Source organism: Siphateles boraxobius, unplaced genomic scaffold (assembly GCF_051911475.1).
Source record: "Siphateles boraxobius isolate OS27281-9 unplaced genomic scaffold, OSU_SipBor_1 29, whole genome shotgun sequence".
Lineage (NCBI taxonomy): Eukaryota > Metazoa > Chordata > Actinopteri > Cypriniformes > Leuciscidae > Siphateles > Siphateles boraxobius.
In genome coordinates this window covers 14880001-14903991 of record NW_027508908.1, presented here as the reverse complement: position 1 = coordinate 14903991, position 23991 = coordinate 14880001, and the positions used below count along the sequence as shown (strand labels likewise).

The following is a 23991-nucleotide window of genomic DNA, read 5'->3' as shown; positions in this document are numbered from 1 at the left end:
TCGGTTTCCGCCAGGTTAGACCTCGTACTGCCATAGTAACCATGGCGACAGACATTGACAACTAGGACCGTTATGACTAGCAGGACGCTCACGCTGTTGTTGTTTTGTTCAAACATTTTGGATCATGGCAAGCAGACTTTGAGACAAAAAGAGGGCTAAAATGAAGATCAGCATCTTTCGAGATGCCGATAGCTCCACGTCCGCGACTAACTTCGACTTGACAGAGACGCGATTGTTGCATGTACTTTTAGACAGGTGAGCAAATGTACATAAAACTATCAATGTTATTTAGTTCAACATGATGAAATGTTAGAATATGATCTGTATGTTATTCTAATGTTGATCTAGCTTAATGTAGTTAGTCTCATACAGCCAACACACAACCTAACTAACAACATTCAACACACTCAAATGCCGTTTAGTGTGATAGTGTAACTGTTAGAGCAAGTGAAACAGCGCTGCATTACTTCAAGTTTAATTCGTCTAATAAACTGACCTGTGTGAATATTAATTCAGCACTTGCGTGTAGTTCGGTAGAATGAAATGTCCTTATTCTTTTATATCCGCGGGACTCGCGTTGTGTGTGGCGCTGGTATATGTCTTGCAATCGCGTCCTGCTTCATACCACAGTCATGTTAAAAACATTAATGTATTCACTCATCCATAAAAGATCCATCACCTTGACGACAAGATCCATAATTCAGCTTAATGTGGAATATACGTCATCAGTATACGCCTTTGTTATTGTAAGAGGTTAGCGACCACTGGTGGCGAAATCATCCTTGCATATTGTACCTTTAAGACAGCACAGCTCTTGTAAGTGTGGAAGTTTCATTAACTTGAGAAACTGGTTACTGATCTAGTTATACAAATACAGATTGCTGTAACCAGTTTTTCTCTCAAGCACTTGCTCTAATTGTGGTAAATTAATAAATAAATCTGGGGATCCTTTTTTAATTTAGTTTTTTTGCTCCTATACATAATGTTTATTATTATTAATCTATATTTTGAATGGTTATATAGTTTTTTTTGTGGTCATAGAGAGAGACGGCAGATGACAGTAGATGTTTGGTCAGAGTTCTTGACAGGGAGCTCTGGGGCCACAGCAGGATCCTGTCATAGAAGGTCAAAGGACGGCGATGTCAGAGAAATGTACTATGAAACTCTACAAGGGAACAGTGTAATATAAATATGCATTTATTATACATTTTCGTACAAATTTTCTTACAAAACGTCTTTCATATTTTCTTGTAAAATGTCTCACACATTTTCTTACAATATGTCTTGTACAAGAACATTTATTGTACAAATATTCTTATACATTTTCTTAAAAAAAAATGTATACATTTTCTTACAAAATGTCTTTATTTATTAGACATTTTGTGTGAAAATGTATAAGATAATTTGCTAGAGTTGCATCTGGTGGTATTGCAAATTTGACTTGCAATACCACCAGACGCAAATACTGCTGCCTCAAGTCAAGGCACCAGACGCTACAAGGACAAGACTGAGGCCTAGGTGGAGGGATGGAAAGGTCACTCATGTCAGCAGTCAGAGGCAAAGCTGGCTAAGGACAGAGAACACCTGGGTGGCCATGACAGGAGTTGTTTGCTGATGTTCTCAGTCTTACTCCATGATCTGAAACTAAAACATAAATCTGTGTTATTTGTCTAAATGCATTACATTTACAAGCGCAAATGTCGCACCATTCTGTGCAAAAAGACGAGACAGACGTCTGATTATTAACTTATACTTCACACCTGATCTCTTTGAAGCGATTGGTCTTTTTCATATGATTTAGAATTCAAATTGTCCATCTTTGTTGTTTGATGAAGATCTCACCTCTTGTGACAGGCCAGGACAGGTCCAGATGTTCGCACAGATGGTGAACAAGTCGTGGGCTGTGGGATAATCCCCGCACACCATTTCGAAAAGGAGGATCCCTAGTGGCCACACTAGGTAGGCTTTGGTAGGTAGGTCAGCTTTGTGTGGTACTTGCCGTCAAATTTGATCCCTGGAGGACTGTACGCTTTTGTGCCTAGAGAAAAGTTGTCTGATGATTAATATATTTCCACAGCATGTTGACTATATATAGAATGCGTTTCTGTGATCTAATTAAAGCGGTTCATAACACATACCACTGAAGACTTTGAAGGCAGATTTCTTCATGAGCGCACTGCATCCGAAGTCAATCAATTTGACCTACATGGTGTCCTGGTTCACCAGCAGGTTCTCTGGTTTGATGTCCTGGTGGAAGACACCACGCTCTCTCACAGCAAATGTTAGCAGCATGAAGGTCCTGCCGCATAACATGTCGCGCAGTCTTCTCGTCGAGGGTTCCTCCATGGAAGTCCATGCTGCTAGGCGAGGGACCCGCAGGTCTGATGGATTCCCAGTAAGACATGTTCTTCCCTCCCTCACTCAAACAGCCTTTAGAAATGTTCTCAGAATTGATATTAGTAAATGTCAGTCACAATTAGGCAGGTGTGATTTACTGTGGTTTCTGTACACAGGCTGCCATCAAGTACGTCTCTAAAGGCAGGACACACAAGAGGTTGAAAGTTGTACTGTAAGTATCAGCGTGAATCAGTTCTGTTTCACATCTTATTGGTTTGCCCACACACACATCAGCATTCAACCCTGGATGTATTGCAGCATTTGTCATAGCAGGAAGGCCAGGGTCTGCTGATGCTGGAGTTCAAATTGATGACCCGGGTCAATTCAGCTCATGCCTGCCCTAATGTCCCGCAGCTCATGGAGACTGACACAGAAGAGAAGAAATTGTTGAATAAAATTTTGTTTTGATTTTTGCGCACAAAAAGTGTTCTTGCACTTCATAACACTAAGGTTGAACCACTATAGTCACATGGACTATTTTAACAGCGATTTTACTACTTTTCTTGCCCAAAGTGGTGATTACAAAGCAGTCTATGGGGGGTCAGAAAGCTCTTAGATTTCATCAAAAATATCTCAGTTTATATTCCGAAGATGAATGAAGGTCTTACGGGTTTGGAACGACATGGGCTGAGTAATTAATGACAGAGTTTTTATTTTTAGATGAACTATCCCTTTTATGTGTCCCAAATTGTAGTATGTTGAAATGAGTATTCCAAAGATACGCACTAACTGCTAATATCGCCCACAACCCGTTGTGCATTGGACGAGGATTAAGTTAGGACTACAAACACGAATAAAATGTGTTAAAAACGGCAAATACATGTCAGAGTCTAACGGTTAAGTAGAGAGGTTTAGATAAAGGGGTTTGAGGGATTAATAATCAGCATATAACCTGACGAGAAGATATTTATTCAATGTTATCCACATAATTTTCATCTGCAACAGCATTTTGAACTTTTGTAAAGATACGTTTGGTCATTAACTTTTATGCAAATTACAAACACACGATTGTTCTCCCCATGAAAGACCCATTACTGGCAGATCAGCATGCTACTACATTTCTCTCCGATACAGTATGAAATTAAATTAGATTGAATGTGTAGGATTTTAACTGTGATAAGATTATTGACAGGGTAGTTTGAACGGTGACAGAATGCACGTAACTACGCGACAGAGCTTCCATTAAATACACAGTTATGACAAAGTCGAATTTGCCTACTCTTATGCTACACACTCAAAAGTATATACTTTTTCTTCACAAAAAGTGTATATACTTTTAGGTCGTAGTATAAGTAGGCGAATTGGGACGCAGTGCTGGTCTTGCAGTCTCTACTAAGGAGCTTATGAGTTGAATCAGGTGTGTTAGATGAGGGAGACATTCAAAATGTGCAGTGCTGGGGATGCTCCAGGACAGGTTTGAAAACCCATGTTTGTCGTGGGGATGTTGGAGCTTATATCAGGGTTTCGGGCCGAAGGAGGGGGAAACACCCTGATGGCATGTCAATGATGGTATTATGTCATAAACTAACACAAGACATTTATTGTTTCATTATGCTTTATATTAACATTTTAATACTTTCAAATGTTTTATTTTTTACCCAAATAATTTATCATTATTAAAAGAGTCTTCATTATTGGAGATCTGTCAAAGGTTTTTCTTTTCTTTTCAGTAAAACTGCTTCCTTCGGGAGATTTTCCCAGTTATTCTGGGGCCATCACAGTAATCTCTGAGGCCTCCATGACAGGAAGCTCTGTGACACAGTCTGCTGAGACAGCAACCACTGAATGGACAGGGACGACCCGTGACTGAGGCCGCATAGAGTACCGGCTCTGACTGATACCATAACAGGCACTTCTTGGGCGACACATGGAGCTCTAGGAACTAATCAGCCATGATGGGTAGCTTGGAATCCAGGTTGTCCAAGACAGGAACTTTTGTAGAAGGAACATCTGGGGCAACAAGCTCTGCGACCACAACAGGAATATAAGTAGTAGATGACAGAAATTTCTGAGAACGGTCGAGGGAGCTCTGGAATCAGGGTGGCCTTGAAAAAGACAGGAACCACAGGGCAGAAACCCCTGTGGTGCCTGTGAAACTGTCGTAGGCCAGTAAGAACTGTGCATGTAAACTTCACTCCCCTGATCTCAAGAGGCACTCTAGAGGCTGTGGTTTTTAGCACCCGCCTCCCACGCCGGAGATCACGGTTCGAATCCCGCCCGGAGCGGGTCAGGTAGAACCGGTTACACCTGTGCAGCAGTACTCCCTTGTGCCTGGTGGAAAAAGATTTGTAAGTTTGAATTGCTAGAGCGTGTTTTCTCTGTAACCATTAGCATGTGCAATCCGACACTAGTCTTAAAGTCCCAAACTACAGCTTTATAATACACACCACTAAAGATGTTGCACGGTGTTTCATTCAGCTGGACCCCACAGCCTAAATCAATTTGCGTCACATCCAGGCTGTCTATCTTCACTTACAAGTTCTCCAGTTTGATGTCTCTATGGAGAACTCTGCGGCTACAGCACTTGTCAGCAGTATCAATGACCTGCAGCATCAAATGCTGTGCGAACTCTTCATCAAGAGATGCTCCAACAGCTCGCTGAAAAGATGAGGAGAGTCTTGAAGATTCTTCCTCAGACTGTTGTCAGGCAGCTTGTCAATTGAAAAACAATTAGCTGTCTATGATTAACATTAATATAAAATTGAAAACAGAGACTGAGAGGTGACATACAGTAGAAAGCAGTCTACAATGTGTTGTTTCCTTGGCACATTTCAGTGCCACCTAATCAACAAAATAAAACATTTGAATTAATGTCATATCGTTCAATTTATTAATCCTCAACAGACAAGTACATTTTTGTGAATGTAGTTGGTCCCCCCTTTGCAGCTAAAATAGGTTTCCAGAAGATTTTCAAACTTCTGTGAGAATGTTTGCCCATTCATCCAGTAGAGCATTTGTTAGGTAAGGCACTGATGCTGGATGAGATGGCCTGGCGAATCTCCGTTCCAGTTCATTCCAAAGATGTTTGATGGGGTTGAGGTCAGGGCTCTGTGTGGGCCAGTCATGTTCTTACACACCAAACTCGTCCAACCATGACTTTATGGACCTTGTTTTGTACACTGGCCTTCCCCAAACGGTTTCCACAAATTTGGAAGCATATCACAATAGTAAGTGGAAGTTTGGATCTCTTCAGCTATGTAATCAGCAGAGCGTTGGCGACTTTTACACACCTCAGCAATAGGTGAATTTATGTGGCCTTCCGCTTTGTGGCTACCACTTACAGTTGACCATGGAATATTTAGGGATGAAATTTCACAAACTGACTTGTTGGAAAGGTGGCATCCTATCACCACACTCAGAATTCACTGAGCTCTTCAGGATGACCTATTTTTTCCACAAATGTTTGTAAATGCAGACTGCATGGCTTGGCTAGGGTTTTGATTTTATACACTTGTAACAATGGGTCTGATTGAAACACCTGAATTCAACAATTAAGAGGTGTGTCCCAATACTCTTGTCCATATAGTGTATATGTATACTGGAACAAACTGCTGCATATATGGCACCAAATCTTCCTTCTCCCTGTTTATCGGCGATGTTGTAGGGACCAAGGAGAGGTAGGAAAAATCACTTACCCTTGGTTTCACATACAAGGTTTGAGTCTAGTCCCAGACTAAAATGCATTGAGCTGTTTTAACTGACAGCAACTTGATCTGACATATCTTAAAATATGTCAGTTCCATTGTTTTGTCTCAAGATGCACACCAGTAATGTTTTTTTTTTTTTTTTTTTTTACGAGAGACGTTTATAAAAGCTAGGCTACTTAAATGTACTAATTGAACTAAGGCCTAATCCTGGCTCAATCTAAAACCTGTCTGTGAAACCAGGCCCCAGTGTCTAAATGTCATTGCATAATAAATTACATAAATGGTTATTCTAAAAATAAGGCACTTTCCCCAAAAATGATGGTTAGTAACTCGGTGGTTCAACTGACCTTCAATTTTAGCTCTCTGTTATAGGCTATACAATATTAATTAAACACAATTTTAAGACACTGGACACATTATTTAAAAAGAGGAACCATTTTCTTTCATCAAAAATAATAAATGGTTTTAGATAATGAAGCTTATGCTATTTTCCTGAATTCCTGAAAGGAGTGTTAAATAGTCTTACATAGGCTACAACAGCACTTTTGTGTTTCAAGCAAAACCACTGCTTATGAAAACCAAAACCAAAGCATTTTTGTCTATTTAATTATTATTTAACTATTTAATTATAGGTGTCAGTTTGAGTCCATGACAATCTGTAATGATAGTATCCTAATCTCTGATAATAATTTATTGCGTACTATTCTGGGTTTCTCAAATTTTAATGCATATTATTTTTCCAACAGTCCTCAAAAGTACATGTTAATGTTACATTATTAGATTATTATTGGTTGCGTTTTTCCTCTCACGGCCACATGAGGGTGGAAGACATTTTATGGACAGGATCCCAGTAGGATTGCCTGACCTAAAATAATAAACCTAGTTGTTTTTGTTGGGTTGATAAGGTTAATAAAACTCTAATACAGATAAAATAATAATAATAATAACAACATAATAATAAAGCATTTCCATTACAAAAATCATAACTGACTACAATTCACTGATGTCACAAATTATTCAAAGACAACATCATCATCCATTATGGGGAATATTATTAGGTTGGTTTTATTCCAAAGCGAATAGGGACTTTTATTTTGAAGAGGGAAACTTTTATTTGAAAGAACATTGAAGAGAATGGGACATAATGATAGAGAATGGAACACCTCAGGGGAGTGTAATAAGTCCAACTTTATTTTCCATTATGATAAATGATGTATTTGATTTGTAAACATTCCAACTGATATCGGGAGATCATTGTATGCAGATGATGGAGCATTGTGGAAAAGAGGGAGAAATGTGGATTATGTAATTAAAAAAATGCATGATGGAATTAATCAAGTCGAGAAGTGGGGGACAGGATGGGGATTTAAGTTTTCAGTGGAAAAAACAAAAGTTATGTTCTTCACAAGAAAGAAAGACAGGGAATGGTATTTGAAATTGTTTGCGAATAAGTTATTAGAGAGAGTTGAAAGTTTTCGTTTTTTGGAGTTTGATGTGAGATTAACATGGAGGGAGCATAATAGATTTGTAATTGATAAGTGTAAAAAAGTTATAAATGTCATGAGGTGTCTTACAGGATTTGGGGGGTGCGGATGTAGCATCGCTAAAATACATATATATATATATTAGGCTATATATATATATATAGCCTTAATAAGCTCAAGAATAGACTATGGAAGTATTGTATATGGTTCAGCAGCCAAATCTGTGTTCTGATCAGATCTGGATGTTATACAAGCCCGGCTTTAAGATTGTGTGTAGGAGCGGTTAGAACTTCCCCAGTATGTGCTCTCCAAGTTGAAGCAGGTAAAATGCTATTGTGGTTGAGGAGAAAGCAGCTAGGGGCTAATTATTGGATTAATTTAAGAGGGCATGGAGATAGTCATCCAGCAAAAAAGGTGCTGCAGACATGCTGGGAGAAGGAGACAAAACAAAAAAACAAGTTTTGGGTGGTCAGGGGATCAAATGGCAAAAGATACAGGGGTTTATGATAAAGAGTTTTGTGCAAGTGTGGTGTGGCCTATCAGACCTATATGGGAATTAGAAATACCATGTGTAGATTTAGAGTTACTTAAGATTAAACGTAATAATATTTTTTACAGATTTTTACAGATGGGTCAAAGGACATGCAAACAGAGGCAACAGGGTCTGAAGTTGTTATTCCTAGATATAAGGTGGAAATTAGTAAAAGAACATCGGATTATCTGAGTGTATTTGCAGTTGAAATGTTTGCCATATTGATGGCGTTGGAATGGACAGAACAAAGTAGGGATAAATAAATATTAATATGTAGTGACTCTGTATCAGCTTTAGTAAGTATGAAGACAGGTGCAACTAGAAGTCATCTGGAGCTGCTCTATGCTCTAGTTTTTTTCATGATCTCAAGAATAAATAGGCAGGGGAAAAATGTCATATTTATGTGGGTCCCTGCACTCTTGGGAATTCAGGGAAATGAGAAAGCAGATAAAGTGGCAAAGGAAGCAGTTAAAAAAGGAGATGTGGAAGTCAACATTAAATGATCAAAATCAGAGGGGAAAGGTATAGTGTGGAGGAGTGTAAATCAACAATGGCAACAAAGTTGGGATAATGCAACAAAAAGGGAGACATTTGTATGAAATTCAAAGAAAAGTAGGTATATCAAGAAGTAGAGGAGCAAAGAGAAAAGAGCAGGTGATAATAAGTAGGTTGAGAATTGGGCATAGTACCCTGCTGAAAAATCCAGCTAAAACCAGCCTAAGATGGTCAGGCTGGTTTTGGCTGGTCTCCCAGCCTGGTCATAGTTGGTTTATCAGGCTGGTTTTAGAGGGGTTTTGAACACTTTTTTAGCTGGTCAGGCTGGTCTTAGCTGGTCATAGCTGGCCAGGCTGGTTTTAGCTGGACAGCCTGGCTGGTTTTAGCTGGCCAGGCTGGTTTTAGCTGGTCAGCCTGGCTGGTCTTAGCTGGCCAGGCTGGTCATAGCTGGCCTTAGCTGGTCAGTGTTGGTCTTAGCTGGTCAGTGTTGGTCTTAGCTGGTCAGTGTTGGTCTTAGCTGGTCAGTGTTGGTCTTAGCTGGTCAGTGCTGGTCTTAGCTGGTCTGTGTTGGTCTTAGCTGGTCTGTGTTGGTCTTAGCTGGTCAGTGTTGGTCTTAGCTGGTCAGTGTTGGTCTTAGCTGGTCAGTGTTGGTCTTAGCTGGCCAGGCTGGTCATAGCTGGCCTTAGCTGGTCTTAGCTGGTCAGTGTTGGTCTTAGCTGGTCAGTGTTGGTCTTAGCTGGTCAGTGTTGGTCTTAGCTGGTCAGTGCTGGTCTTAGCTGGTCTGTGTTGGTCTTAGCTGGTCAGTGTTGGTCTTAGCTGGTCAGTGTTGGTCTTAGCTGGTCAGTGTTGGTCTTAGCTGGTCAGTGTTGGTCTTAGCTGGTCAGTGTTGGTCTTAGCTGGTCAGTGTTGGTCTTAGCTGGTCAGTGCTGGTCTTAGCTGGTCTGTGTTGGTCTTAGCTGGTCAGTGCTGGTCTTAGCTGGTCTGTGTTGGTCTTAGCTGGTCAGTGTTGGTCTTAGCTGGTCAGTGTTGGTCTTAGCTGGTCAGTGTTGGTCTTAGCTGGTCAGTGTTGGTCTTAGCTGGTCAGTGTTGGTCTTAGCTGGTCAGTGCTGGTCTTAGCTGGTCTGTGTTGGTCTTAGCTGGTCAGTGTTGGTCTTAGCTGGTCAGTGTTGGTCTTAGCTGGTCAGTGTTGGTCTTAGCTGGTCAGTGTTGGTCTTAGCTGGTCAGTGTTGGTCTTAGCTGGTCAGTGTTGGTCTTAGCTGGTCAGTGTTGGTCTTAGCTGGTCAGTGCTGGTCTTAGCTGGTCTGTGTTGGTCTTAGCTGGTCAGTGCTGGTCTTAGCTGGTCTGTGTTGGTCTTAGCTGGTCAGTGTTGGTCTTAGCTGGTCAGTGTTGGTCTTAGCTGGTCAGTGTTGGTCTTAGCTGGTCTGTGTTGGTCTTAGCTGGTCAGTGTTGGTCTTAGCTGGTCAGTGTTGGTCTTAGCTGGTCAGTGTTGGTCTTAGCTGGTCTGTGTTGGTCTTAGCTGGTCAGTGTTGGTCTTAGCTGGTCAGTGTTGGTCTTAGCTGGTCAGTGTTGGTCTTAGCTGGTCAGTGTTGGTCTTAGCTGGTCAGTGCTGGTCTTAGCTGGTCTGTGTTGGTCTTAGCTGGTCAGTGTTGGTCTTAGCTGGTCAGTGTTGGTCTTAGCTGGTCAGTGTTGGTCTTAGCTGGTCAGTGTTGGTCTTAGCTTGTCAGTGTTGGTCTTAGCTGGTCAGTGTTGGTCTTAGCTGGTCAGTGTTGGTCTTAGCTGGTCAGTGCTGGTCTTAGCTGGTCTGTGTTGGTCTTAGCTGGTCAGTGCTGGTCTTAGCTGGTCTGTGTTGGTCTTAGCTGGTCAGTGTTGGTCTTAGCTGGTCAGTGTTGGTCTTAGCTGGTCAGTGTTGGTCTTAGCTGGTCTGTGTTGGTCTTAGCTGGTCTGTGTTGGTCTTAGCTGGTCTGTGTTGGTCTTAGCTGGTCTGTGTTGGTCTTAGCTGGTCAGGCTGGCTGACTATGTATTCTCTATTTTTCCTGCCACTGGTTGTTGTGACAAAGAAAGTAAACAATTCCAAATACACTTTAAATAATCTTCAGGAGCACAGGCAACCATTCAAACAAATTGCTTTTTTATTTGATATTTCAGCCCCTTAAAACAAACCAGTGATATGGTAACAGTTATGTACAAAATTATGAATTGAAATGATTAAAATGCTAAAAACTGTCCTAAAAAACTAAAACTAAAAACTGACTTAACTGTAAAGGCACAGCAAAATCAGTGTGAATTATATAAACTCTGAGCAGAGTGTTAAATGAACACTGAAGCAGTGTTTAAGTTAATGAGATAATTTTGTGATTGAGTGATGATTAGGTATTATTGAAGACACCTGATGGTAACAAGCAGAATCACTGAAGGAGAACCCCCCCCCCCCTGGAATTTTAAGTCACCGTTAAGGTGATCAGTGTTTGTTTTAGTTGGTCTCTTGGCCCTTAAATCACTAACTTTAAATTTTGTTATGCTGTTGTACATGAGTTATAACAGCCAGATGAACAAAGAAAAAAGATGATCTGATGGTATTACTTTACTAGTATTAATGTTTTTGAAAGAAATCTCTTCTGCTCATCAATGCTGTATTTATTTGATCAAAAATACAGAAAAAAAACTGTAATATTGTGAAATATAATTACAATTTAAAATAATGGTTTTCTATTTTAATATATTTTAAAATATAATTTAATCCTGTGATGCAAAGCTGAATTTTCAGCATCATTAATCCAGTCTTCAGTGTCACAAGATATATTATAAACAGGAATTAATTACACTTTACTATACATTCACATAGAAAACAGCTGTTTTACATTATAATAATATTTCACAATATTACTGTTTTTTTTTTTTGTCAAATAAATGTTAATTTGATGAGCAGAAGAGACTTCTTTAAAAAAATATTAAAAATAGTAATGTTTCCAAACTTTTGACCGGTACTGTATATTAATTTTATACAAAATAAATTATAGTTAATAAGATTGATGTGGTTTGGCATTGATAAATTGTGCTTGAAAAAACATGATCAGAATATCGACTCAAATTATGTATTATATCGAGTATTATTGAAGCAAAACAGAGTAGATGTCAAGTCTTTGAGAAAATGTTTTAGGAGTTGCAAACATGTAGTTTTTTTCCTTTCTCTCTCACAGACACAACGCATCAGTTACACCTTTTTAAATTCTTCATTGCAGGTGCACAAATCAAATTCTACAAATTAAAACTTTCTAAAAACTCACAGGGTCATATTTTTGTTGAGAACAGTACAATTTTGGCCAATCATGCAAATTTCTTTGTGTATAATTTTGTGAATCATCTATAATGTTTGGCTATTCTCATGTGGTAACACTTCACTTTTCATTCCATTGACTTCCATTCATTTACATGTGAATGTGGGAGATTGGAAATGCTAGCTCTCGCAAAGTTTCATATTTTACTGCATTCCAGTTCAAGTCTGGTGAACTCCACCCTGTGAATTTGCTCTACATGATAACGTAGAAGACCAACATGACCAGTAGAAGATCAATACATGAAGGTGTGACCTCTTGGCTGACTTAAAAGAATGATATTTATGTTGTAAAGTCATATGCTCAATCCCCTTGTGTGATCGCGGCTTAAATGTGAGCATATACATTTCTTAATTTGTGATTTGTAAAATAGTATTTGTGCACCTCCAATGAAGAATTTGAAAAGCTGTAACTTCTGTGTTTGTGAGAGAGAAAAAAGTTTGAAACTTCTATTATAAAAAAATTAAAAAAAACTTTCTCGGTGACTTTAAATTTACTGAGGTGTGACTTTACACCTACAGACTCCACTGCCACAGGTGCTCAGTTTTGCTATAATAATACCCTCACAGAACATGATAGTAATCAGCCATCCATGCAAAAGCAGAGGTCGTGTGGTGTACAGGTACATCTGTCCAGGCCAACATCTGATGCCTTCCGCTGGGATCCCAGAAAACCTGCAATACAAACATAGTACAGTTAAAAATCTATCATACATACATCTCATCTGGTATCACAAATTATCATCCCAGGTTCAATTTAAGATATGCTCACTATTAGTGCTGCACGATATTGAAAAACTTAAATACATATTTTGTTTTTCTGCTATATATATAGCGATATAAAAACAATTTCATCAGAATATTCATTTAGGTCTATTTGAAAATAATTAATTATTATAGAATAATTGGGCAGATTTTGTAGAGAAGTGAATCCGCATTAGGTCTGGAACCGAATATTCAAATATTCGTTTGGTGGGTTGGTATTCGATTTGAAAATGTGACATTCGAATATTCATTTTTTTTTTGTACACCTGGCATCCCCCTCGAAACGGTTCTCATTCGCGCTTGAATATGTTTTACACTATAAAATCTGGTGAAATATAATACTTAACATATAACTTTGTTATAGCTACTTATAGATAAAATATTATAAATATAATAAATATATTTGCTTCTTCTTGGACTACTAAAAGTGTTCCTGCAACAGGAGTATTCTCTGGCTAGAGGGCAGAACAGCGGAGTTTGTATGGACAGAAGTGGTGGTGGTGGTGGGGGGGGGGGGGACTGTTCAGTTTTGTTGATGGGGGGTGATTGCCGAGATGGGCACAAGGGGGTAATCCATCAGCCGGAAGTTGAAGCCTCGCGGGAGCCGCCATTGTAGCAGAACTTCACCTGCTGTTAGCATTCCATTGACTCCCATTCATTTTGGCGTCACTTTGACAGCGAATAACTTTACATCTGAGGCGTCCAAAGACTTCATTTGTCCATTATATATTTCTAAATAAACACGACAATGTATAAAAGGCTCCATTACGTTGTATCTTACGTTATGGCCCCGTAGAAGCCGTTTTTGTTAAAAACAGGCTAACGATTGCGTCATAACCACGCGACTTTTTGTCGCACAATAGAGACATTACCGTATAGACAGGAGGAGAAGCTCGCAGGCAATCGGGGGGACGTCCCGTCAAGGGAGAAGCCCATAGATAATGAGTCGGGACAAAATATTTCAACAACGTTTTTGGGGAATTGGAAATAATTCGGTATGTGGCAAGTGATACATATGAAGTGATTAACGTTGGCGATTTTCACGCACAGCTACTAGAAGATTTACGTCTGTCAGACAGGTTGCTCACGTCATCAAGCTTAGTTTGAGTCGGTTTGAGTCTGCGCGTCAGGAACGGAAGTGATAAAAAAAATCGCTAAAAATGGGCTTCAACTGTCTCAACTGAGTTCCAGTGAGATGGCTCTGTCCACTTCTTATACTGTCTATGGATGGGCATTTGACTTCATTTTGCATGCATGTACCCGTTTATGCTCAAAAGAAAGAGAAAGAGAACTGAATTGGGCATTCACGTGCCGTCTGCATGGCTCTGTGTGTGCACGTGAGTCCTCTTGCGCTTGATGCCTGACTCGACTTAAAAACACATGCAAATGATAAACTTTCACTCTATGATGGTTAAACTTTGCAATTAGTCCGCGAATCACATGCGTTCCGAACCGGGGGACAACTGGCCCATACGGATCACAGATAAACTACGATCCCTATACATGACAACGCACATCCTGCGACGGACTATCGTGGATGTGCACAACGCGATATTGATGCTAAAACGATATATCGCGCAGTCCTACTCAATATACAATATTTGGGGCATGATATTGCCCAAAATAAATTATTTCAATTCACCCCTCTGAATATTCCTTTAATATGGCATTTTGTGAGAAGTCCAGAGAACTAAGATTAACAGTTAATGGCAAATATAAAATGTCCATGCATTTACAACCCTCATTTGGATAAATACAATGGTAGAAAACTTGAATCAATCACATAGGAAAGCCTGTCAGTGATGTGCTGTAAAGTAAAAGGAAAGACACAGATAACAGTAAAACTATTTCATAGTTGAGTCATATTATAATAAAGACATTTAATTATAATTTTTTTAAAGATCTTGTAAATAACTTTGCTTAATATCAACAATATTATTAGTAGTATATAAATGCTAGAAAATTTTCATCATGAGCTGTTGGCATGTAAATGAAAATAATGAGAATAGAGAGTGAAAAAAAAACAACTCTAAACTTTTCAATCAAGTACCAGCTCCTGTTGTAAAGTTATAGTACACAGGACACACACATGAGAGGTACAGCCTCTCCCTACTCTTACAAAATTACAAACAACCAGCCTGAAAAACACACGTGGTATGAAGAACCGATAACGTCCAAGCTTATCGATACTGCGGTCTTCCTTAGTTTGGCCACAGGGCCAGTTTAATACCGGGTTTCGGTACCCATCCCTACATATGGATGAGTTCATACGGATGAAAGCCTGTTCTGTTCGGTCTCTTGATTTGTGATAGTGGCAGCTATTGTGAAACTCACCTTCTTCATGTACTGAGTGTGGATGGCATCAAGATGTTGTCCTGAAGAATCACAGGGCCAAACACTAGGGATTATATCTCATCTGGTAACAAGAGAATAGCCATAACTTTAAGAACTCTAATGATATCTTTACCCCTGATATTGCATTGAGGATATAAATTCTAACATTTTAAAGGCTAAGAGTATGAGCCACGAGTACGCTGGCAAGATATCTGTGAAAAATAACTTACGTGCCTAAAGTTGTCGACTCCCTGACCAACATTCAGCATTTATAAGTAAAAAGAATTTCAGTATTTATCAATAAAACATACATACAAATAAATAAATACCTTTGAGTTGGACAGTATGGTGTCTGTCTCATTGGCCAACATAATTCAAGACAGACCTAGAGAAATAAAGTAAAACATACCAATGACCATGATATTATCATAATAGTTAAATGAATTATTATAACTATGACCATTATATTTGTCACTTATTATTAGCTGATTATCTAGCCTTCAGGCTTCTCAAGGACAATTTCACTGAAAAAACCTGGGGTTAATGATTTCTAAAATGTGAGACTTCTTTCAGAAGCATAAATCTTACAGACCCCCAACTTTTGAATAGTAGAGCACTATGTTTGAGGTTTTGCTTACTAATCATATGGTTCATAGCCGTGGAGATTGTTTTGGACAGGGGGTGCAGCAGGCCATCAACATGATGATCTAGGAACATAACATGCAATTTTTTACAGAGCCAACAATGTTAAATAGGATTTACAATAGAACATAGGGTTTATTACAAGGAACCAAGCTAGGCAGAGGTGAAATGCAGAAAAGAGAAAGAATATATATATATATATATATATATATATATATATATATATATATATATATATATATATATATTCTTTCTCTTTATATATATATATTCTTTATCTCCTATTAGCTAAATAAATTAGCTTACTTCCAATCACCCATTAACAAATTAACAGCAAAACAAAACTATCAAAAACTGTTATCTACACAAAGATGTGGTTAAAACCCCAAACTTATATAAACAAGAGCTAAGTCAGTTAAGTTAGCCTTAACTTAGCTGCTACCTCTTCTGAAAAAGGTTGAGATGCTAACGGACTTTTTCGAAGACACAAAACCATTTCCAGGGCTGCCAACTCTCACGCATTGAGCGTGAGACACACGCAATTGACCCAATTCTCACGCTCTCACGCCACACCCCCGATTTCTCACGCTTAAGTGTCAACCCGGTAGGTAAAATGCCTGAAAGATGAGTTTATCTATATATCTACCTGTTGAGCCACTCGCGATCGACTAGTTATACCGCAAATTAGTTAAATATCCCGTAATCTAGAGTAAAGATATTGTGCTCCAAACCGCGCGCACGGCAGAGGTAAGCGAGCGAGAGACCTTGACCCCATCCCCCCCCGTTGGAGTAGTCTCACGCCAAGCTAAACTCAAAAGTTGGCAGCCCTGCATTTCTATAAAGTAAATATTCAACAGAAGCGTATGTTACACTTAAGAAAGGTGTCAGGAACGTTTGTATGTATTATTTGTGATTTTTTTGACTAAACTTACCTAAAAGCAGTGAAAACAACAGCGAGACGGGAGTTTTGCTGTTTGTCAGTTGATGACGATTCCTCGTTTCCATCTGCTCTCGCGCGCGCTCCAGTCTTTAAAATGCGACTCGAATGTTTACGCCCACGCGCATTAAAACACTTCAAAGGGCACGCAGCATATACATAAACATCTAGAATTAAAACATATAATATAATTTAAAATATCATTAATATTAAATCATGAATTTAAAACTCATTGTGTATAGTTCTATGACCCATTAACGTGCAATGCCACCCCTGCAGCAGGTGATAGTGGGACAAAGTGGCACCTAGTTTAAGAATTTAACACAACCTCTTTATTTTATTTGTAAACGTGCTTGCAATATTTTTTATACCATCACTTTCCTTTTGATTTTATTTGTATTATATATATATATATATATATATATATATATATATATATATATATATATATATATATATATATATATATATTGCATTCATAGTGTAACTTAAGTGTCAAACTACTTTTCAGACATACATAAAGAAAATCACATTGTAACAATTTAAAATGTTATTTGTTTATTTTTTTTTAAGGTGGAAAGTATAAAGGAGACACACAAGTTTTGGGTGAGGGGGTGTCGATGAGGAAGCGGGGGTGTCTAGGGTGTGGGGGGAATGTAAATGTAGGTGTGCCACAGTGCAGATGTTTTGGTGTAGTGCTGCTGTGTTTCTGTCTAACTGTCAGTTGTTCTCCCCTAACTGCAGTCTTCAATGACACAATCAGTTTTATGTTTGTGGAATTTGTGAATGGAACTAAATGTAAAATAAACCTGTATCAGATTATGTGTATCATGTGTTTGGTGTCTTAAGATATTGTACAGCTTATCTAGTTTTGTGATTAAATATGACATTAAATTGGTCATTGAATAGAGACATTGTTTCACTTGTAATTTGTGAACAAGTCTATTCACAACTGAAACACTTATTAAAAATAAAAAAGCGGACTATACTTGGTCAGACAACTATGGTGAATGTGTTTGTTCAAACAATATTTGAATCTGAATCGAGTCCGGGCATGCTACAGATTTATGCTATAATTTATTTTAATACTTAATTTATTATAATTTAATTTAATAATTTTAATATAATTTTGTTTAATACTGTTCAGATATACTGTTGTATTAACAACTATAATAATTTAGGCTGTACCATCTAGCCAGCCTAACTATGATGCTATAACCTTATCTGTATATGGACTATGAAATCTGATTAATTTGTAATTAGGTAAGATGTTCATCAGCTTGGCCAGGCTGGGAGACCAGCTTGACCATCTAAGCCAGGCTGGGAGACCATCTAAGCCAGGCTGGGAGACCATCTAAGCCAGGCTGGGAGACCAGCTAAATCAGGCTGGGAGACCAGCTAAGCCAGCTGACCACCAACTTGACCAGGCTGGGAGACCAGCTTGACCAGCTAAGCCAGGCTGGGAGACCAACTAAAACCAGCTACTTCCAGCTTAAACCAGCTAAAACCAGCCAACCAGCCTAGGCTGGTTTTAGCTGTTTTTTTCAGCAGGGTAATCTTAATAGCACACTTTTAATTATAGGAAAACATCCTACAGGAATGTGTGAAGAATGTCAGGAGGCTGAAACAGTAGAACATGTTCTTACAAAGTGCAGGAAATTGAATCAGGAAAGACAAGAAATGATAAAACAGTTAAAAATATAGGAAGGGTAGGCCAAGATAATACAGTTAAAGTTTATTGGAGTATGGTGAGAGTGTGGAGGGTAGGGAATGGTTATTTGTTGTTGTTTTTTTGAAGGGGAATGGATTAGATAGGCGGATTTAGTATGAGTAAAAGTAAAGGGTAGTTAAAACCTGAAGATGGCAGTAATGCAACTAAATGGATGCCAGCTGCCGTAAAAATCTAAAGAAGAAGAAGACGTCCGTCACTTACACGACCTCAGCGTCAACTGGTCTTGGGAATCAATGAGATACATGACTAAAGATTACCATTTGTAAGCAATCTGTCCAAATGACGATAAACAGACGGTTTCAGAAAACTTGGTGAGATTTGATCGATGCTGTTTTCCATTCCGGATGGTCAGTTTTGTCTTGTCTGATTTCTATGATCGGTTTGAAATGTATTATGAAATAATGTGATCTAACGTTATCTAACTTAAGTGGATAACAGAGATCAGCTGCTCCGATAATATATATATATATATACCATTATATAATCTTGGTTACTACAGTTTTTCTTATCACTGTGAAATCATCATGAGCTAATATTGCATTTCCACATTGGCATAAGAATTCAGAATATAATTTTGTTTAATCTGTATATGTGGTGGCTAACCTTACCAAATATAGCAAGCTTACTAGATAATAGTAACTATTAAATGTTTATCAATTAAAATTACCAAACAAAAATTTCTCTTTAGCTTATGCTGTATAAATTGATCAGTAACTTAGCTAAACACATTGGTCCCAAACTAGCCTAATGAGTGACAGCTTAATTTAGGCTAAATTTGCAACTCTGTTTTTTTGTTTTGTTTATTGATAGCGAATGATAATAGAATATAATTCAATCAAGTATTTTAAACCATTTCCTATATTTGGTTACAATGTTACCGTGTATAAAAGTAGCTAATATGAAATAGGCTAGTTACTTAATTTACTTAAGGTTTAACACCGCCTTTCAATGACCATTTATTGGAGTTTCATATATAAGATATAACCATATATAAGAGTTTCAAGATTAGAATCCCCCTTTTTTAAAAGATTTTTTTTTGGAAATGATATTTTGCATAGATTATGATAAATTTTAATAAGGCTGTATGTTCACCAATTGTAAGAAGGTAAGGTTTAGGCTACATTTAAAAGCTATTCACATAGATATTCTTTGCTGTTTTTACAGAATGAGTTCTACTCAACAGGGAAATGAAGATGGGTCCGACTAGAGTTTTTCCTATTCTTCATCATTCTGCTGTTCTTTTTCCTATATACAGTACAATGGCTTTAAGACATTCCCTTTGTAAGCGTACTGCAAATCTGTGCTATGCCTCCCTCTGCACCCTCCAACAGACGAGATCTGTTTCAGCTGAGACTGCCATAAGCCATCACATTTCAAACTTGACTGACAGGGAGAAAAGACTACTGACCAAGCTTTATGATGGACTTATCAGTGGTCAAAGGGCAGCTCTCGCGGAATCGATAACCCTTGTAGAAACCCAGCATCCGAGGAAGAAAGAGTTAGCCCAGGTTCTGCTTCAAAGAGTGCTGGCCTTTCGTCAGGAGCAGGAGAGATGCAATGGTGGAAAGCCAGCGGCCTTCAGAGTTGGTCAGTAAGGTGATGTGAACTATAGGAGTGGAAATGAGCCGTGTTGCTGTTTGCATGAATGCCCTCAATCCTCAATCACCTGTCTGTACGTGTGACTTCAGGACTGTCTGGTCCCCCTGGTGCTGGAAAATCTTCATTCATTGAGGTTGTTGGGAAGATGCTGACAGGAAGAGAACATAAAGTGTCCGTTCTGGCTGTGGATCCTTCCTCATGCACAACTGGAGGTGAACAGGCACTCAAATGTCTGTAAAACATTTACCTACAGATGATGGTGCCAATTTTAGATTGGTGCTATAGATATTTGCTTGTTTAATCTTCACAAACTCTATACATTTCTAAGTCACTTTAGCAATTTAAAATGTAAAAAACTTTTTTCTATTTTAATATATGATTTATTCCTGTGATGGTATAGTTGAATTTTCAGAAGTCATTACTCCAGTCTTCAGTGTCACATGATCCTTCAGAAATCATTTTTGTATGCTAATATGGTGCTCAGGAAATATTTCTTATTATTGTTAATGTTGAAAACTTATTTCAAGTTTGTTAAGTAAATAAGTTGTTATTTATGAATTAATTGTTGCATTAAAATAAAGTAAAACGATATCTTTCTAAACAAAAGTAAAGTATCTCAACTAAACTTTTGTGTCACATGATCCTTTAGAAATCATTCTAATATACTGATTTATTATCAATGTTGGAAACATCGGACAGGATTCTTTGAGTAAAAATGTAAAAAAGAACAGCAATAATATTCTTATTTTAAATAGAAATATTTTCTAACAATATACACTACTGTTCAAAAGTTTGTGTACAGTATTTTTTTTTCTTTTTTAAGAAATTAATACTTTTATTCTGCAAGGATCTGTTAAATTGATAAAAAGTGATGGTAAAGATTTCTATTGTTAGGAAAGATTTCTATTTTGAATAAACGCTGTCCTTTGTAACTTTTTATTCATCAATGAATTAAAAAAAAAAGTATCACAGATACCAAAAAAATATTAAGCAGCACAACTGTTTCCAACATTGCTAATAACTGAGTATCAAATCACCATATTAAAATGATTTCTGAAGGATCATGTAAATGAAGACTGGATTAATGCTGATTAAAATACAGCTTTGCATCACAGAAATACATTTTAAAATATATTAATATAGAAAACCATTATTTTAAATTGTAATAATATTTCACATCACAATATTTCAGTGTTTTTCTATATTTTGATCAAATAAATGCAGGCTTGATGAGCATGAGTAACTTTCTTCAAAAACATTATAAATAGTAATGTTTCCAAACTTTTATTCTAATTCTTTTACCCTTTAATGCAGGTTCACTGATGGGAGACAAAACACGAATGACAGAACTCTCCAGAGACATGAGCGCTTACATCCGACCATCTCCCACATCAGGAACGCTCGGTGGTGTGACGAGAACCACCAACGAAGCCATAGTCCTCTGTGAGGGTGCAGGCTATGACATTGTATTAGTGGAGACCGTAGGTAAGCCTTTGTTCCACGTTTTCATAGTATTTTCAGTTTTGAGAAAAGCTCATCTTAAAAACAATGGTGTGTGCAATGTAACTTAAGTTTAAATGTTTACACAGGTGTTGGTCAGTCTGAGTTTGCTGTGGCTGACATGGTGGATATGTTTGTGCTGCTGATCCCACCAGCAGGGGGTGATGAACTACAGGTATACACACTTCCTTTCCCTGTTGCCATCATTTTAATTTTTCTTTTTATTTGAATTAAATTGAATACATTTTAAGTGTTATTTATAGACCTGGGTAAATATGCTAAAATGTTTTTTTCTTGTAAATTAATAAAATCTCAATTTGCATTTTATAAATAGAATTGGAGTCAAAGAAGTTAGAGAACCCCTACCACTGAACATTATCGGAGTTATCTGAACTGATTGTTTTATATTATAGGCGATTCTTATATTTTAAAGAAATTTGATTAAATTCTATTTTCAAAAAGGGAATCAAAAGGGGAATTATTGAGATGGCTGACTTGGTGGTGGTTACAAAATCAGATGGTGAATTGGTTGCTCCCGCACGGAAGATACAGGCAGAATACACAAGTGCCCTTAAGTTACTTCGAAAGAAGTCCAAAGTCTGGAAACCAAAGGTGTGTGACTTTACAATCATGCTTTATTATCTTGCACATATTTTTTATTGTAAAATTAATTTATTGTAATTAAATATAAGATGACCATCATATCTGCACGTCTTTGTTTTGGTGTATATTAAAATAGTTATTTTTAATGCTTGAACGTTCAAAAAATCTATTATTTTTCACATTACATTGTTGCAGCACCCCTCTTCCCAGTCTGTCAGGCTCTGTTTATTTCCCATCTCTATGAAGCCCCTCCTTCCGAAAAGCGCAATGTGCTCTTATTGGTTGGCTGGACCATTGTGTTGTGATTGTTCAACCGCTTCCAGCGTGTTTTTTGAAATGTCATGGCCCTTACCACGACTTTCAACAAACAACTAACATAACTCCACCAAGCTTCTCCACTTTTTTTTTTTTTTTTTGCGAATACCTTGGGCGGGAATTATTTAAATAAGGAATTTGATGACGTGTACGTCCCGTAAGAAAACTTAAGACTACAATTAAGGCATTTCAGGGAGTTCAGAAATGTGCTTCCTGGTATAGAGAATAACTCCATTTGAAATGGACTTTGTGCTTTGTAACTGTACAGACCTTTTTCATGCTCAACAGCAATTTTGCACACTAAAAGTAGAAATTTTAAAAAAGCATAATAGGTCCTCTATAAAGAAAATGGCTATTAAAGATTTTTTTGAATACTTGATTTAGTTCATTTCAAAATAAACAGCCAGCATATTTAAGGGAAAATTTGGAAAAATTCACAAATGTGACCCTGGATCACAAAACCAGTCTTAAGTAGCACGAGTATATTTGTGGGAATAGCCAACAATACATTGTATGGGTCAAAATTATAAATTTTTCTTTTAAGGCAAAAAATCATTAGGATATTAAGTAAAGATCTTGTTCCATGAAGATATTTTGTAAATGTCCTACCATAAATGTATAAAACATTTATTTTTGTAAGTGAATGCAGCATAATCGCGAACATGAATGGACAACTTTAAAGGCGATTTTCTCAATGTTTCGATTTTTCTGCACCCTCAGATTCCAGATTATCTAATAGTTGTATCTCGGCCAAATATTGTCCTATCCTAACAAACCATACATCAATGGAACGCTTATTTATTCAGCTTTCATATGATGTATAAATATCAACAAATTAAAAAAAAAGACCCATAAGACTGGTTTTGTCATCCAGGGTCACATATACAGTACACTACAGTTCAAAAATTTCAGGGTCAATAATAATAATACTTGAATTCAGCAAGGATGTACTAAATTGATCAAAAGTGACAGTAAAAACCTTTACCTTGTTGCTAAAGATTTCAGTTAAAAAATAAAAACTCTGTTTAACTTTCTATTCATTAAAGAATCCTAAAAAAATGTATCAGGGTTTTTTCCTTATCTTATAGAGACATTCTTTTTTGGGTTCTATATTAATGACAAGAATCTAATCAAAAGTGGGTTTTTGTATTAACCTCCTTTTATTTATTGGAAAGTTTTATATCCATAAATGTAAATATACAAAGATGAAACCCCGCTTTGACATCTTCAAACACGAATTGAAGTTGTACTTAAATACAATTTCAACGTCTGTAAATATGAAAGCTATAAATACATCTAGAATTTGTACCATGTTTAATATTCTTTCATAATATGCTTTTCTTTCTTTTCTTTCTCTTGGCAAATAATTTTCAATAGATAAATCAGGCTTCTTTATATTATTTTTCTTGTTAACTATTGAACTATAACTTGTTTATTGTCTGAAAGTTTTTCTGTTTTTGTATCTTACGTTTGTAAAAATGTGACATTTAAAAAAACAAATTGTATCATGGTTTCCACAAAAATATTAGGCAACTGTAAAACTGTTGTCACCAATGACAAATATTTCTTGAGCACCAAATCATCATATTAGAGTGATTTCTGAAGGATCATGCGATACTGAAGTAATGATGCTGAAAATTCAGCTTTGTCATCACAAGAATAAATAACACTTATTTTA

At 37.4% G+C, this 23991-nt stretch overlaps 1 protein-coding gene and 1 long non-coding RNA gene across 2 annotated transcripts in view; one reads left to right on the top strand and one right to left on the bottom strand.

Moving 5' to 3' along the window:
* Window positions 1-10662: 10662 nt before the first annotated feature.
* Window positions 10663-16648, bottom strand: LOC143753877 (uncharacterized). Its single transcript, XR_013207829.1, has 5 exons — window positions 16560-16648; window positions 15624-15692; window positions 15315-15370; window positions 14986-15067; window positions 10663-12561 (listed from the first exon to the last, which is right to left on the bottom strand). It is a non-coding gene; the product is annotated as an uncharacterized LOC143753877 (long non-coding RNA).
* A 1795-nt stretch (window positions 16649-18443) lies between these two features.
* Window positions 18444-23991, top strand: part of mmaa (metabolism of cobalamin associated A) — a 6905-nt gene continuing 1357 nt past the window's right edge. The window contains exons 1-6 of the mRNA XM_077246644.1: window positions 18444-18607; window positions 19461-19883; window positions 19985-20107; window positions 21210-21380; window positions 21485-21570; window positions 21858-22007. Coding sequence (XP_077102759.1) covers window positions 19484-19883; window positions 19985-20107; window positions 21210-21380; window positions 21485-21570; window positions 21858-22007 — 930 coding nt within the window. The 5' untranslated portion in view covers window positions 18444-18607; window positions 19461-19483. The remainder of the gene's footprint in view (window positions 18608-19460; window positions 19884-19984; window positions 20108-21209; window positions 21381-21484; window positions 21571-21857; window positions 22008-23991) is intronic.